We start from the raw sequence: 15,376 nt of genomic DNA, 5'->3' as shown, positions 1-15,376 counted from the left end.
TACGGCTGTCATACAGAACTGTATAAAAAAAAGATTATTTAAATACAATAAAGATGGAGGACGTAAAAGTGATGGATTAAATCCTTGTAAATTAAATTGAAATCATTTATCTCTTTCATTAAATGCATATTAAAGACATTGATATAATTAAAGAACTAATGAACAGTAACATTCGTATATAGAATACTAACCTTATTTAATACTAAACATTATTTATTTTTATTTAAATGCAGACTATATTTGCCACGTTGATTCAAGACAAACAGCAAAATCAAATCTCTATTCATTTGTTTTGTAAGCGACGTTACTAAGTTTTCTCCTCACTTAGACCACACATCTCCACACCCTACTTTCGTGCACACGTCAGTCAGCGCACATCAATCACTGTTGACGGCGACTGTACCACTCATATTTCATACTAGGTATTTTCGCGACCCTATCTCGTGGGCATTAAGACTCAAATTACGCGAGCAATTAAACAATAATACTACGGCTGAGGGTATTTTTCAATCGATTAAGTGCTACGTGAATTAGTCGGTTATGAATATTGTTTTAAATAGGGCGAGGTCGCTTGATTCCGCTGATCACTTTATAATGCGTCGCTTCTTTGTGAAGTGTTTTTTCATGAGCTGTCATTGTTTAGTAGGAAGAATTTTTTACCATAGACAAGAAGCGAAGTGTCGACTTATGGTGACACTTTTATCCTGAAACTGAAATTTAAATTACTAAACTTTGTCATAGTTTGTCTAATAAAAGACGCAATTAATTATTGTGTGTGGGTAATACATATTGTAATAATCAATTGCTATATCTATTTTTAGAACTGTTTTGGCAAATCTAATCAATTTTATCAAATATCTTTATTAATCTTTCTCAATCAGGTCTTATACAGATTAAATTTAATTAAAAAGTAAAAGTAGTAATAATTGTGAAATAGTAATCAAAAATTAAACTGTCATTTCATGTGACAGCCGATCAAATTAAGAGCTCAAAATATGAAATGTCAGAGGGGCATTGCGCGCACCTGATTCTGTCACAATAATACAAATGGCGACCCTACTCACTCCTCAATCAGCTGTCGGCGGGACGTCATCATTGATGGGTTAAGAAGTTTATAAAAATCTAAATAGAGTGAATCTTTGACGCGAGATTTAATGAGTTATTTGATTGAATGTCGCAAAAGTGTGATATCAAGTGAATAATGCAGTTCTGCTAGTTCTTAATTTTGTATTTGCATGTTCTACTACAGTGCCACTATACGCAATTGTTTTGATATATTACATAAGGGCATGCAGGTACATCAAAAGTACTCTTAATTTGATTAGAGCTCGAGTATTTAACGATATACATATTAAGATGGTGGACACAGGAGCCTGATTACCTACTTGCTATAGAGAACAATTATCACAATAAACAGTTAATAAAAGGCTTTTATTGTCTAAAAAAAAGTACTCTTGTCTATGAAACATTTGAAGAAGTGTTATAGGAGTTATGGGAATTTTCTATCTTGTTTTTAATCTGATTTTTAACGTCCAGACATTCTTAAAAGATGGACAGACTATATATACAATTTTAGGAATAAATTTGGCAGAATTTTTCTTGTACTTACCATTTAATAAAGTGTTATACGTATAGCCATCTCAGTACTCAAAATTTCGATTGTTTTTTTCGATTGATTTGTTTTCGAATTTAACAGTTTGGTATATATTAAGATGGTAGACATTGGTGCCTGATCACCTACTTGCTAAAAAGAACAATTATCATAATAACAGTGTGTGTAACTTTTGTTAATGGTAGAAAACAATGAAGTAAGAAAAAAGTGAAGATTTGTGTCTACCTCATGCCCCATAGGGGGTAAGGGATTTTCCTGTCTTGTTTTTAATCAGTTTTTAACGTCCAGACATTCTTAAAATATATACTATATATAAAATTCTAGGAAAAATACGGCAATATTTTTCTTGTATTTTACATAAAACCCACATAAAATAAATCAAGTGTGTTTACCTCATCGTGACACATATCAAAGATGATTCAAATGGAATTGAGATCGCAAAATGACGTCAGTACATTTCACCTGGGTCTCGATTTTAGAATGTCATCGAAAATCTTGTGTTCTGCTTAATTTTGCAAATGATATGCGTACCTCACAAAAATAAATCGATTTATTGACTGTATCTATGTAATTTTCTATTAAGTATTCAAAAAGCTTACCTAAGCTCGATTGTACCTCATATAAATGTAATATAAAATAAGGGCAAATAAGTAGATTACACGTATATTATACTAAAAATGCAATACTATGTCCACCGATCGTGTTCTAGAAACTGCAATCGCCCATTCATTTACAAAACCTTAATGTTTGTAAAAAATGTTCCAACCTTTGATTAATAATTAGTATCTGCTTTTATGTTTATTTTCCTTGCTTGTTTGTAAATTCTATGTTGTATTTCTTTTGTTGTGTTTCTTGTTTTTAGCGTGCATATTGTTTTAGAACTTATAAATAAATTAAAAGTCCAACTATACCTACGTTTCCATAATTGTTTTTTCTGCAATGTTTGATCAGCCATCTGTGCCCAAAGTTTTGTCAAGTGGGTCCAAGACAATTAGTCGTTCGATATGTTTTCCCTGGCCGTATAACATAATTAACAGGCAAGCTCACGTCAGCATTTTATAAATAAAAAATAAGGGAAAAAGTCTTTTCGCATTATAGTTAGTATGAACTTATAATAAAATCTCTTTGGTTATAATATTTGTATCTGGCTGGTTTTTGTATCATTAAAAGTTTAAATTTTAAAGAAGATTCCAAATTCAAATTATGACAATGTGTGATGTTCATTTATTTTTCGTACTGTCAAGATTAGTGAATCTAATGAAGAAATTCTATATAATATATAACATTGTATAAGATAATTAAAATATTACATTTCACCTGGTCTTAAAATATCCTAACCCGTCAACGTCGCGTGGATTGATCGACGGGAATACATCTGGAGCGGGTCTCTGCGGCTCCGCGGAAGAACGTCCATCCTTCATCCGTCATCCGTCATCGTCAGGGCTTTGGACAACGGACTTTTGCGATTTATAGTTTTAGTATGAATCATGCTCTTTCATTATGAAATTTTAGGTTTTGAAATGGATGGAGTGGATTCTATATCAAACAATTGTGATTAATAAAAAAATAAAATCGATTCCAAAATGGACTGAAAAGTAAAATCTAATTATTTCTTATTTGCATTTATTGACCTTGTATTACTAAAATAACTTATTATTTATATATACATGTATAAAGATGTTTTTATGCAAATTTTTAGAAGACATTTCAATCATCCAGGAACTCGGAGGTCGAAGAACAGACACAAAAAAATTACAAGTAAATATTTTTTTTAAATAAGAATGCTCTCTAATTTTTAAATAAGCTCTTGTTTAATAACAATATAGTAGGTACACCTGTAAGTATTACATACGAAGCACAGATTTTATTGATTAGAAAATATAAGCAATTAAAATTCATTCTTCCATTTTTAGACTAATATAAAAAAACTTTAAATTCTCTAATTTATTTATCACTCACCTAGTCTCCAACGATCATCTAAAATATTAATTATAAATCAATACTAACTTATTGAGAACTCCTAACACAGTAAAAGCTTTACAATACATACTACAATTAAAATATAGAAAATCAATAAACGGTCACGAAAGATGCACAATTGCATATAATTTGATTAATGACCGTGTCAATTTTTTGTGCTTTGTTGCGAATCTGCGGGCGCTAACACATGTTTCATCGATCACGGACAGATGGCGCTACTCGTACGAGGTTAATTGAATAACTAGACGTCTGCTATACATAATTAATAATTGAAGGAGGTCAACCAATTCTACCTGCTTACGTATTGAATAATTGGACTAAATCAGTCGTATACTATACATATATATATCTCTTATATATGTAGTTTTACGAAAAACATGTATCTTTAACTTTCGTACTAACTACTAACTGACGTGAGACTGATCTTAAATTAAATTATTATGATTCATGTGCACTTTTTATTTTTCATGTATCCTTCATTAGTTTAGTTTGTTTTTTGTTCCTGTTTAGTTTATTTTTTCGTAATAACTATATGTAATATGTATTTTTTGGCACTTCTTGGCTACCCTATCTAATTTAATACATTTTTTTTCTTTTCTTACAGTGGTTGCCTGGAAGAGATCGCTCGAAAGCAATAAGGCCGCCAGTTGCCCTCCTATACATTTAATTATGTTAAATTTTTATATTATAATGCAACGAAGTGTAAATAAATAAATTTTGTTAATATTTTAATAAAAGTGTCCCTTATATTTTAATTATTTCAGAACCTCAAGATATGAAAAACACATGCTAACACAGTAAGCAGTTCTTGGCAAACCTTGGAACAGACTCCCAGTGGATATCTTCCTTGGAAGATACGACCTGCAATTGTTCTCTATCCTAATCCTAATATATTTAATTCATCATCACCACTACACAAGAAGGTTAGTGCGATGATTGAAGAGCTTCGAAGCTATAGCTTTATTATAGTGAAGATAACTATGTTTGAATCAATTTTATTTAAAGTTATCAATTAAATAGAACAAGATCACTATGAGCACAGTGTCATAGTATTGATTTAATAAGAGTTATTTTTACTTATGCCTTAGTGGGCAAAAAATACCCCACGTGAATTAAATATTTATCGTATGACACTATTACTGTTAAGTAACAAAAAAAAACATTTACGATTTTAATTAAACATATATTTAACTTATTAAATAACGCAAATAATTTGACCCTATCTATAATAGTGACTTAATATATTACTCGCCCATATGCACCGTTTAACTTTTAACACGTCCGGTACAAGCAACAAATATATAGACGTATCATGTTAACAAACAATAAAACCTTCTAAGATTAAGACACATTATGTAACTGACCGGTGTCCTTATAGTAATTTAAATTTTTTTTTAATAAAAGTTTGTTAATGCAACTTAAAAATTACTGTAGTTGGACCAGAGACGCTGACCAATCACAATCAGACGAAGTGCGCCATAGTTTTGTCTTGTCTTTATGGCTCTAAATCACTGTTTACTTTAGTAAAATTGTGAAATAAGGACTGATTTATTCGTAATAAATAAGTATATTATATTATATCAGATCACGTAACACTGCTAAATTAGTAAGTATATTCGTAGTCTACTCGATATCCCTATGGAGCCAGTAATCATACTGGATTATCGAATAATGTTTATCTTACCACAATACTTTTTACTTGAATTTAAGAGACTATATTCCGTGCTTATTCTAAGCTATGAACAGGCAAATGCCCTCTTCGTATTAAATCTTTATACCAGCGATTTGGCAAATAAATATCTTTAATATTATATTACCTTTGGTCTGGCCCGCAACAATGCACAACCCTACAGCCTTCTAAAGATCGCGTTGACTGATGCCAATTCAGCGCCTCTGCGCTTTTGCTAGCGGAATTTTGAATTCTTTAGCGCTCAAAATTAGCGCCTAGCGCTATTTCTTTAATGGGTTAAATAGGGATTTTGTTTGGGTTTAGTACCAAAAAAATAATCTTAATGAACGCTCCTAGAGTGGTTAAAGAGATTTGCGCTTTTAGTTAGCGCAGTTTTGTATTTAGGAGTTGGCAACACGTTAACCCGTCAGTCACGGACGCGACACTTGAGTGATCGGTCTCTTCGACCTCTCGTTGAGTAAATGGCTAGATTTAGCACAATAAATGATTTAGTTGGGGTAATAAGCGGACTGATGTTCACGATAGCCTCGCATTTGTCAAAGGGTTTACGCTTCTTTTGTTAGGGGCGAGCTTAAAGTAACTTTCGACTATAAACAAGATTAATGTCCAATTGATTTACAAAAAAGATTTTTTTATATAATATTAATATTTCCTTAAATGATTTACTTTCTTCTATGTGGAATAAATACTAATAATTTTAAATTGGTAGTTCTTTTACACATATATTTTTAAATACAATCTCTTCAGTAAAAAATACTTTAGCAGATGAACCATAAAGCGTACTAAATACATGTCGGCGCAATGGCGTTACTGTCAGCTGCCACTGTCATTATGTCACAAATCGTATAAATCAACAACGTCCAAGTCAAATCAGTTCAAAAAAATCTCAATTTTTAATAATTTTTGCCGCAGGTCCTGTTCCCTTTAATATTCAAGTCGCGCTTTCTCTTTATTGTGTCTAATTCATTGTAAATTACCCTACGTCTCTGTCAAATCCTACTCCGTCAATAGTCATCTCCTTCCTTCTGTTTAACCTACTTTCCACGTCACAATTACTTGCCTTCTCTCTTAGTAGTAATTCTCAGCTATAGGCACATCGCTGAGCTCTGAAACTTTGAAGTGAAACTTCTTTAGGCGCATGAGGGTAATTTTTTTACGGATGAAACGTCACGAAGATGTGCAGCGTTTTTGTCGAAGAAAAGTGAGAGAGCGATTGAGATCGATTGAGAGAGAGTGAGAAGGGCGAATTACCTTATAGAAATTCTAATTTTAAAATTAAAATTTCGTAAATAGAATTTATGAAATATTAGTATTTTATATTTTATGCAAAATTATTTATTGAAATCTCAAATGACGAATCTTAAATTTAACTTCCACGTGTTTTTATTATCCAAGAAATAAATTAAAACAATTAAATGTTTTATTTGTATTTTTCGGCACTTAATTATAATGACAATTAAATTCATTAAATTCCTAACATATCTTCCTTTTTCCCTCCCTCTAAGTCTCGGCCAAAGAAATTTTACTTCTTACATGTGAACTTTGTACGCACACACTTTTTTACTATGTTTGTGCTTTTGTTAACTATGATACTTACCTATACAGCACAGTTACCGGTAGTCCTTAGTACTAACAGGTTCCATAATTGTGTGGCACTGTCGTAGAATTGACCGCATGACGTAACCATCAAGAAATTGTCATCATAACTGGCCATATCGTGAAATAAGGTTTGGTATGAGTTTGATGTAAGTTATGACGCTGTGATATGTCCTAACGTCAGTTATCAATATTACGGGAAAATGTTCAGACATTATATGATTATTATCAATAATTATATATTTCACAAACACTGCGCCTTTATTTAGCAATTTTTATTAGGATGATGTTCACTTGCTACAAACTAAATAACGTGTCCGACCTACATTGAAAGAAAACCGTTACACGTTAACCATTGCTGTTTGTCCCTACATTAATATAAAGTAATACAAACTTGACCGGCGATAGACAGTGAACAATTCTTAACGTCGAACATGAAATGTGGCGTCGTTACTGTGATTAAGTCGACGCCTGCTCACTCGAGATGCCTGTCCGATTCCTTGGGGGCTCCAATGTGGCTAATTAAGTAGTTTTCCCTAATATATTAGTCTAGTTCTAGTTTGAACTGATAACTGTGATTTTCATCTTGTATTTTTGCCTTTTTATAGGATTTTTTTTTTAAAGTAGCTGTAGGTGCAACGCTTGAAGACACGTTGGGGCATTTTCTTCATAAAACTAAATTACTCAAAGGTTTTATGTAAGCAAGAGAAATATCTGTTACTAAAACTGATATTGATTTTAAAATGACAACGCGTTTTTAGCTTGAATAGGCCTCAATTAGTTAAATAGTACTTAGGTACATTTAATATTCATCAATTTGAGCTCATATATTAAGACCATAAGTCAATATGATTTATTTTTGAGCGATGTCTGTGCGAATATTTTGGGTATATAAGGAACATTGAAATTGTTATCAAAATATTTAGAATAAAAAAGACTTTAGTATAATTACGTTATCATTTATTTTGAAATAAAAACGTGTATTTATTCAAAATATGGACATTAAGATAAATAAAATAACCTTTAAAGTATTTAACATATATATTTCTTTGAGCTTTTAATTGCATTTTGAAATACAACATAAAATATTAAATAAGATTATTCAATTTGGTAAAATCAATTTTAACACCATTTTAAGAATGAGCAATTCTCATCAGAGCTAGCGTATACATTTATTTCGTTTTGAGTTACATTTAAATGATATTTTATGAATCATTTAGTTGACTTTCGAAACACATCAAGGAATTTAAAAAATAGTATAACTTTAATCAATCAGCATGATATTTTAGCTTCCTTAAAATGTGTTCCGATAATCCACTTTTCATTCTGACTTACACAATACAAGTTTACAATATTCTTTACTAAATATAAAAGAGTTTTCACTCATAAGACCGTATATACATCATCGTATAACTGTTACAACTGGAAGATTCTCTCAATACCGAATGGCCTAAACGTATACGAATGTAATTGTCCTCAAAGAAATAGTAACATATCACTTTAATAATTTTAAATATAATTTTAATCGGACAACCGTAATGCGCTGTTACAATGGTATACACGTGTTCACAGTAGGTTACCTAATATTACTTACTTAATCTAAATAATAAATAGCGATCTCGCGAAGAGAGTACCTAGAGCGACTTTACACTAACGAGATTTTAATATTGCATACTATGACTGCGGCTGCGACTATTTACAGGTTCGAACGTGAGATTGGATCTCCGAGATTACAGGATCGACGGACATCTTAGAAACAAAAACATCAAAATATACATAGATTAAACTTAAAACATGTTAACTCTAACTCTGATTTACATAAAAATTAAGTAACACGAAAGATATTGCAACGAATTTGTTAAAAATACTGACGTGAACGCGACAGCCCGACCGGCGCACGCGCGCTAATCGTTAATTCCCTTTAGTATTATTAGCAAAAAATATACATTTACAAGAGATCGAATCTAAATTTCAAGACTTAGTGTGACTTATATTTACAATTATCGAAATGGAATTACAATATACTGTGGAAGATAGGCCAAATGACCGCAACAACCTCTTCACCTAAAGGCAATATTTTAAAAATATTCTCTTAGACCTAAATGAACGTAAGACGTTTGGCGTATACTTATGTCGCTAGATTAATTACACTAACCGTACTACGCGGTGACCTCTAACGATTACCTAAATAATTAAATTGGCAAAGAGTTTCGAAATACTTAGCGTCGCATCGCGACCTAAACCTATTATGGTTCAATGCAGGATATGGTATCATCACGGCAGATGTCAGCGCGTCACATTTACACGTACTTGCTGGACAATTGCTTTGCTAATTCAGTATACTTTAAAAATTTCGAGTGTGGACTCTCATCAAACGATTGCGATGGACTGCGAGGATCTTGAGGCGAAGCAGCATTAGATCCTCCACTCTTATGCGTTCCGGGAGAAGCGGCCGGAGGTGGGGCTTTCATTGGCACTGGCTCTGGCAAAGCACCGTCTTTAACAAAATGCATTTTAGACAGATGGTGTCTATAAGCACCTTTGGATATGAATGGCGTGTCGCACAAGGCACACTTCATAATAGAATCGGTGACGACAGCATCATTGCAAGCCCAGCTGAATGTTAGGATACTGGGCGGGCCGGCCGGAGACGGAGCGGGTGGAGGCGCTCGACTGGAATTATTTTCAGTTTTGTCACAGAGCTTTTGTAGAGCAGCTAATGGATGACTGCCACTTCGACGTGAAGAACTAGGTTCAGTTGATGACCCACCTCCAGCCAAATTATCGAACATTGATGATAAAGCACCTAAGCTTGAAGCTGGTTTTCTATCAGAGCCGGGCGTTGGTGCGGAGCGGTCACTGGATGGACTGCGAGGGCTGGGAACTGGACTTGGGCCTTCACTTTCACGCTTTGGCAGAGTTGGTTTGACATCCTCCTCTACTGAACTGTTTGGGCGCGCTTGTTCCTCATCGTCGTCGACCTCAGTTTTAACCCTGACAGGCTGATTACTTAAGTCAACACCGTTTTCGCACTCATCTTCGTCTGTTACCTCTTTCTTAATCCTAACCTCAGATTGTCGGTCTGCTTCAGACGCTGGTGTCTGTGAACCTCGCGTGTCTGGTGTGGTACGGGGAGTCATGTGATAGGAATCTAACTTCCTATCTGGAGTGAGAGATTCGACTCTACTCCCACCGCGTTCAGACATTGAGCTAGACTCGCTGCCGCTTCTTTCACGACGACCGTAGCCTTGTTGATGGTGGTAATTCCTGAGCATATTCATTGTTTGCTGATCTACTAGTGGTTTAGTGTAGTCCACACTTTCATCTATCCCTAGTCTTTTTAAGATGCTTGAACCGATTGGTGCGTGGGATGTACCACCAGGCATTCCAGGTACTGAATGTCGAGATCGAGTGTCGAAACTTTTTTCGATCAACTGTTCAATGGCATTTAAAACAGAAGGCGATGAGCTTTTATCGTTACTAGCATTAGGATCTTTGGAGCTTGGAGACGAGTCATTCATAGAAGAAGGCGACCGGTGGTGTCCGGATCCAGGTGAGGGAATTTCATCGTTAATGCTTTTCCTACCATCGCGATTAGTCGGTGTGACGTGTCCAGGAACATCCGGAGGAATAATATTATTAGAAAGAAGCGCACTTTTCAGAAAGTTCCTTTGGCTATTTGACATTGGAGCGCCTATACATTGTCTAATATGCTCTACAAATAGTGCAGTCTCTATCTTATCACCGCATTTTTCGCAAGTAATTCTACTACCAGTGCCAAAATCTCGAATAGGCTTTCCCATGGGAACGCCATTACCTTCACCGTTTTTAAATTCATGCTGTGCTCTTTCGAGTTCAAGTAATTTTCTTACCGGCAAAGATTTTTTTCGCTTTTCACGCGTTTGACGTCTTCTACCTCCACTCTCAGTAATAGATCTCATAATATGCTCTTTGTAATGTGAATTTTTAACCATATGATTACTCAATTCTTTTAAAGAACTAAACGCTTGGTCACAAACCTTACAAGTTAAAACTGCACTAACATGACTACTTGTTCCCGTAGTAGGAGGTACAGTATTGTTTGTACCCGGAGTACTTGAATTTGAACCTTTAGCTTCATCAGAAGACTTCCACGATATAATTTGCTCTTGCGATATTATGTTTGTATAATGCTGAGTACGCTGCATATGGCTGGTCATTTCGGCTAATGATCGAAAGCTTTCAGCACACCACATACATTTCAAAATTTGTCTAGTTTGTTCGGCCCCCTTTCCTAACCATACATCTTGTCCACGAACTAACTTTCTGGGTATAGGCATATTTTCCTTAATAAGCATATTTAGGTCATTATGATTAGGTTTAGATGAACTAGTGGAAGATGAAGAATTGTGTGATGGCGTCGATGGCGAACTAGACGGCGGGTGAAGTGACGGTGTCATCTGAGCTCCTGATGTCGGAGGCATAGGCACGTTTACGCCGCAATGCTTAGCTTCTTTCATGTGAACAGTTAGATCAGCTAATGAATTAAAACTTTTCTTGCACCAAACACATTTCAAAACGTCTTTGGTTTGGTCCGCACCTTTGTTTAACCAATGAGATTGCCATGCTGAATGTCTAGCCGCAGCGTTCGGCGTCAACCCAGCACCCAAAGCTGCGCTTTGAACCGATCTAAAGAGTTCTTCGCCTCCTAATCTACTTAATTCACTCATTTTTTCTAGAGCTTTTGTTGCGTCGCTAGGTGTAGGTGCGCCATGCTTCAATTTTCCGTTCCAATCACTAGATAAGCTTCCTTTAGGAGACAAGCTTGCAGCTGCCACTGCTGCAGCAAAGTATGGCAGATGTGGGGCAACGGGTGTCGTCCATGGTGTAGTAAGAGGTTTGAAGTCAGTCGACCTAGAACTTTTTCTAGTCGGAACAGGAGAGGGTGAATTTTCAGGTCCTCTTTTCCTAGTACCAACTGACAAGTCTAAAGGACAGTTTTCATTTTTGCTAAGATTGACAGCATCATCTGCGTCCATATCGTCATCATCGGGGGGTGACTCACTGCGTTTTGTACTGAAGTCCAGGACTGCATCGGATCGTTCGGCGTCAGCCAGGTCCTCGTGGCAGGACATGAGGAGGCGTTGTTGCGCGGCTGCAGCTGCCGCACCAAGGTATGCTGCAACGGCTGCCGAGTGAGGGGGCAGCAGGGCAGCGGGCAAGGCAGCGGGGAGGGCGGCAGAGAGGGCGGCGGGGAGGGGGAGGCTGGGCGCACTCCGACCAGAGTACACGGAGTCGTTTGAGGGACATCGCGGCGCACCAGATGACTCGCGCGACAAGCACCTCGGACTCTCCCTGTTGACAATGAAATAACAACAATAAATATTATGTCATAAATCCTTAATAAAATTTCAAGTCGCATTACATTTGTAACAAAACCGGTTTGGCGGCGGCTATACACGAGTGGTATAAATATTATTGATAAACACGCATTAATATCTTAAACATTTATTAATTATTGAGGGCGACGAAAATATCTGCTAAAGAACATACATTAATTCATCAATCATACAATTTCTTCAAATAATCTTAGATTTTGATACTGATAAATTCATAAGTAGTATTAAAAGCAGTGATCCGGGTGGTATCGCATAATAAGAATATATAGTAATAATCACGTCATCAAACTGTAGAGTAAAGTTTATAACATTGTTAAAACTTAAATGTTCCCGAATTGCTCTAATCCATCCACGCATTTTATTGGCATTTGTAATTTAATATCACCGTTTACGTTAACTAAATTACATTATTATTGATATTGTACGGCAATAGTTGTGTTAAATAATAGATAATGTCCAGATAAAGGCTTTATTGTCACCATAAACTGGGCTTAGTAAATGCAATTTACAAGAAAATAATAATTATACCTTACAAACATAGATAAAACAATGTGTTCGAATAAACATGAAACAATAAAAATAAATCTTGTCAACGAGAATAGAGAGATTAGGGACGTTAAAGTTCGCCAATGGCTAGTGTTGCCAACAACACGCCACCTCTGACTGAACACAGGTGCTACTTATCAATATTAATTTCCTTTCATGAGTTTCACATGACTGAAGTATCATTGTCAAACATCAAAGAATATAAAATAAAAAATATACAGCAATATATTAATTTATAATTTCCTTATTATGTATCTACATGTTTTAATCAAAAATAGTAAAATGTTAGTTTAAAACAAAACCCTACTCAAAAATCTATATCATAATCTCAAGGTTAGTTTTTTAAAGTGTAGAAACAGAAAAAAACAATAGCAAACATTTTAATATGTAAATCGTGAATAATACATTGAAAGAAGTTTTAATTAAAAAATAGTGAACTTGTATAAATAAAAGGCGTACCTCATGTGGTCCGGCTCAACGATCATCTTCGATGTAATTTTTTCGGAATTCTCAAAACGGCGAATGTTGAAAAGTTTTTGAATCCATTAAGAGACACAACTTATCGATCAAACACTAATTTACAATACAAGAGATAGACTTCCCAAGAACTATTGTAAATGTAAACACGACACGAAAGACGCGGCCGGCGGTCGAGAAGTAAATGCGCAATGCCTGCGGCAGCGGCGGAGGTCCCGCGTGGAATGAGATCCTCGTGATTTACGACCCGCCTGCTGCACCCTCCCCCCGCACGCCTCGCGAGTAACAGAGACAGTCGCCCAACGAACGGACGAATCAGAGCGCAGGACAGAGACGGGTATACGTGTTCAACGTTCGAGGGGTGGTGCGCTGCGTAATGCAAGCGTGCGTGCTCTGCGCGAGGTGGATGGACGTGCAATGACGACCGAACGTTTCGTTGACAGCTCGACAGCGGCTAGCGCATAGCTGAGTCACCGTCCTGACACCAATCAAAAGTTTGATGAGCTGTCGATGAGATAAACGAACGTGTTTTATTCTTAGTATTAAATGTAAGACGTAAGATTGTCGACTTATAGGATTAAAAGGCGCTGACAAGGAGCGTAACAAAACGTGGGGACGAGACCTTTCAACGTCAGGACAGACAGGGGACAGGGGATGGATTTACGTGTATCATGAACAGATTTCCGGCTTTGACAAAGGAAAATGTCTTGTTTACTCTAACGTTATGAAAAATGCTGGAACGAATCTAATACGAATTAGTTGAATCGATATTAACTTCAAAGCGAATAAAATCTAACGATGGGACATTTTAATCTGATTCTAACCATAACCGGAGCCAACTTTTGAAACAAACGTATGAAATTTCAAACGGATCGCCAGCTGTTTATTGCTTCCTATAAGCATTAGTCGGGTGCGGGTCAATCAATCACTTATATTTATGTGACAGGTATTATACTCTTTCCCTGCATTCGGCACGCACACTTTCGGAAACGACGCACATTTATAAAACTTGAAAAAATTCGTCAAAACTGAGTCAGTTGCCAGACTTTATTTAATTGATTAGCACGAATAACATTAGGCTTTTTAATTAAATATAATTTTGCACTATTAGATATGTAGTAAAGAATTTTGACTTGTCTTGACTTTAAACTATTACCTATTCTGTGTTCAGGCCTATCTAAAAAAAATATATAATTTTAAAAAGCTAGTGAAAATAAAGAAACAACATAAAACCTATACTATGTAGTTATTTGGTTTAAATATGTTTAACTAAGCGCCTTTTTGGCAACAAGAATTTGCACTTTTTAAAATTAAGAACATAAAATTCCAAATTCAAATTATATTAATTTTGTTTACAATATAAATGAATAGACAATTTTTTGAGTATAGATACTAATTTTCTATTGTGTTTTTTTTTAAATTTGGAATATAATATTTTATTTAGTTCTTAATTCAATTTTTATTCGTTGGTGACGTCATATCGTCATGCGGGCTGCACTTGTTGGGGACACCTGACACTTTGAATAATTCCGCAGTAACAAGGTGAATTTTAAACAAACAGCTGATGTCTGAAGCTATAAAAGAGCGGGAATCGAACCCCAGAACTTATTGTATGTCATAAAATAGGAAGTAATCTTTCAAGGATATTTTGTAAGCATTGGAAAATCTAAGCAACATTTTGTAGTCATGTTATGTTTAAATTGGATTCAATACAAATATTTAATGTTATAACACAACTAAAAAAAAGGGTACGTGTACTTATGTACGCGCGTAAGAAGTTATACTTCTTTGGCATTATTAAAAATAATTTTTGATTGCATGCAAATAATTAATTACAATTAAATAATCAAATACTGGAAAAGGAGTTTTTATTATTATTCTCTTACGTTAAGTGTAACATAAATTCTATTATTATTCGAATGTTGTTTTTAAATTATGTCCAATGCCGTAGCATATTCCGTGGTCAACTTCATTCTGTTAATTTTGCGTCACGGTGCGCGCGCATCGGAAAATTTCACTCTCATCAATTTTTCATAACACGCCTAAAGAAGGAACTTCAAAAATGTACTTTCATCATAATTTCTAATTGGTTGCCTT

General features: G+C 35.0%; 1 protein-coding gene across 2 annotated transcripts in view; it reads right to left on the bottom strand.

Moving 5' to 3' along the window:
* Positions 1-7,907: 7,907 nt before the first annotated feature.
* LOC125054788 (protein tiptop-like) overlaps positions 7,908-15,376 on the bottom strand; it is a 219,479-nt gene continuing 212,010 nt past the window's right edge. Inside the window, exons 1-2 of one of the 2 annotated variants that reach the window (XM_047656887.1) lie at positions 13,262-13,667; positions 7,909-12,212 (exon numbers count right to left, since the gene is read on the bottom strand). In XM_047656887.1, coding sequence (XP_047512843.1) covers positions 9,179-12,212; positions 13,262-13,287 — 3,060 coding nt within the window. In that variant the 5' untranslated portion in view covers positions 13,288-13,667 and the 3' untranslated portion in view covers positions 7,909-9,178. Of the gene's footprint in view, positions 12,213-13,261; positions 13,668-15,376 lie in introns of those variants that run through there. The other variant, XM_047656886.1, reaches the window with a different exon arrangement.

The sequence above is a fragment of the Pieris napi genome, chromosome 12, assembly GCF_905475465.1.
Source record: "Pieris napi chromosome 12, ilPieNapi1.2, whole genome shotgun sequence".
NCBI lineage: Eukaryota > Metazoa > Arthropoda > Insecta > Lepidoptera > Pieridae > Pieris > Pieris napi.
The sequence above is the reverse complement of the archived record's forward strand: the minus strand, read 5'-3'. Positions and strand labels throughout refer to the sequence as shown.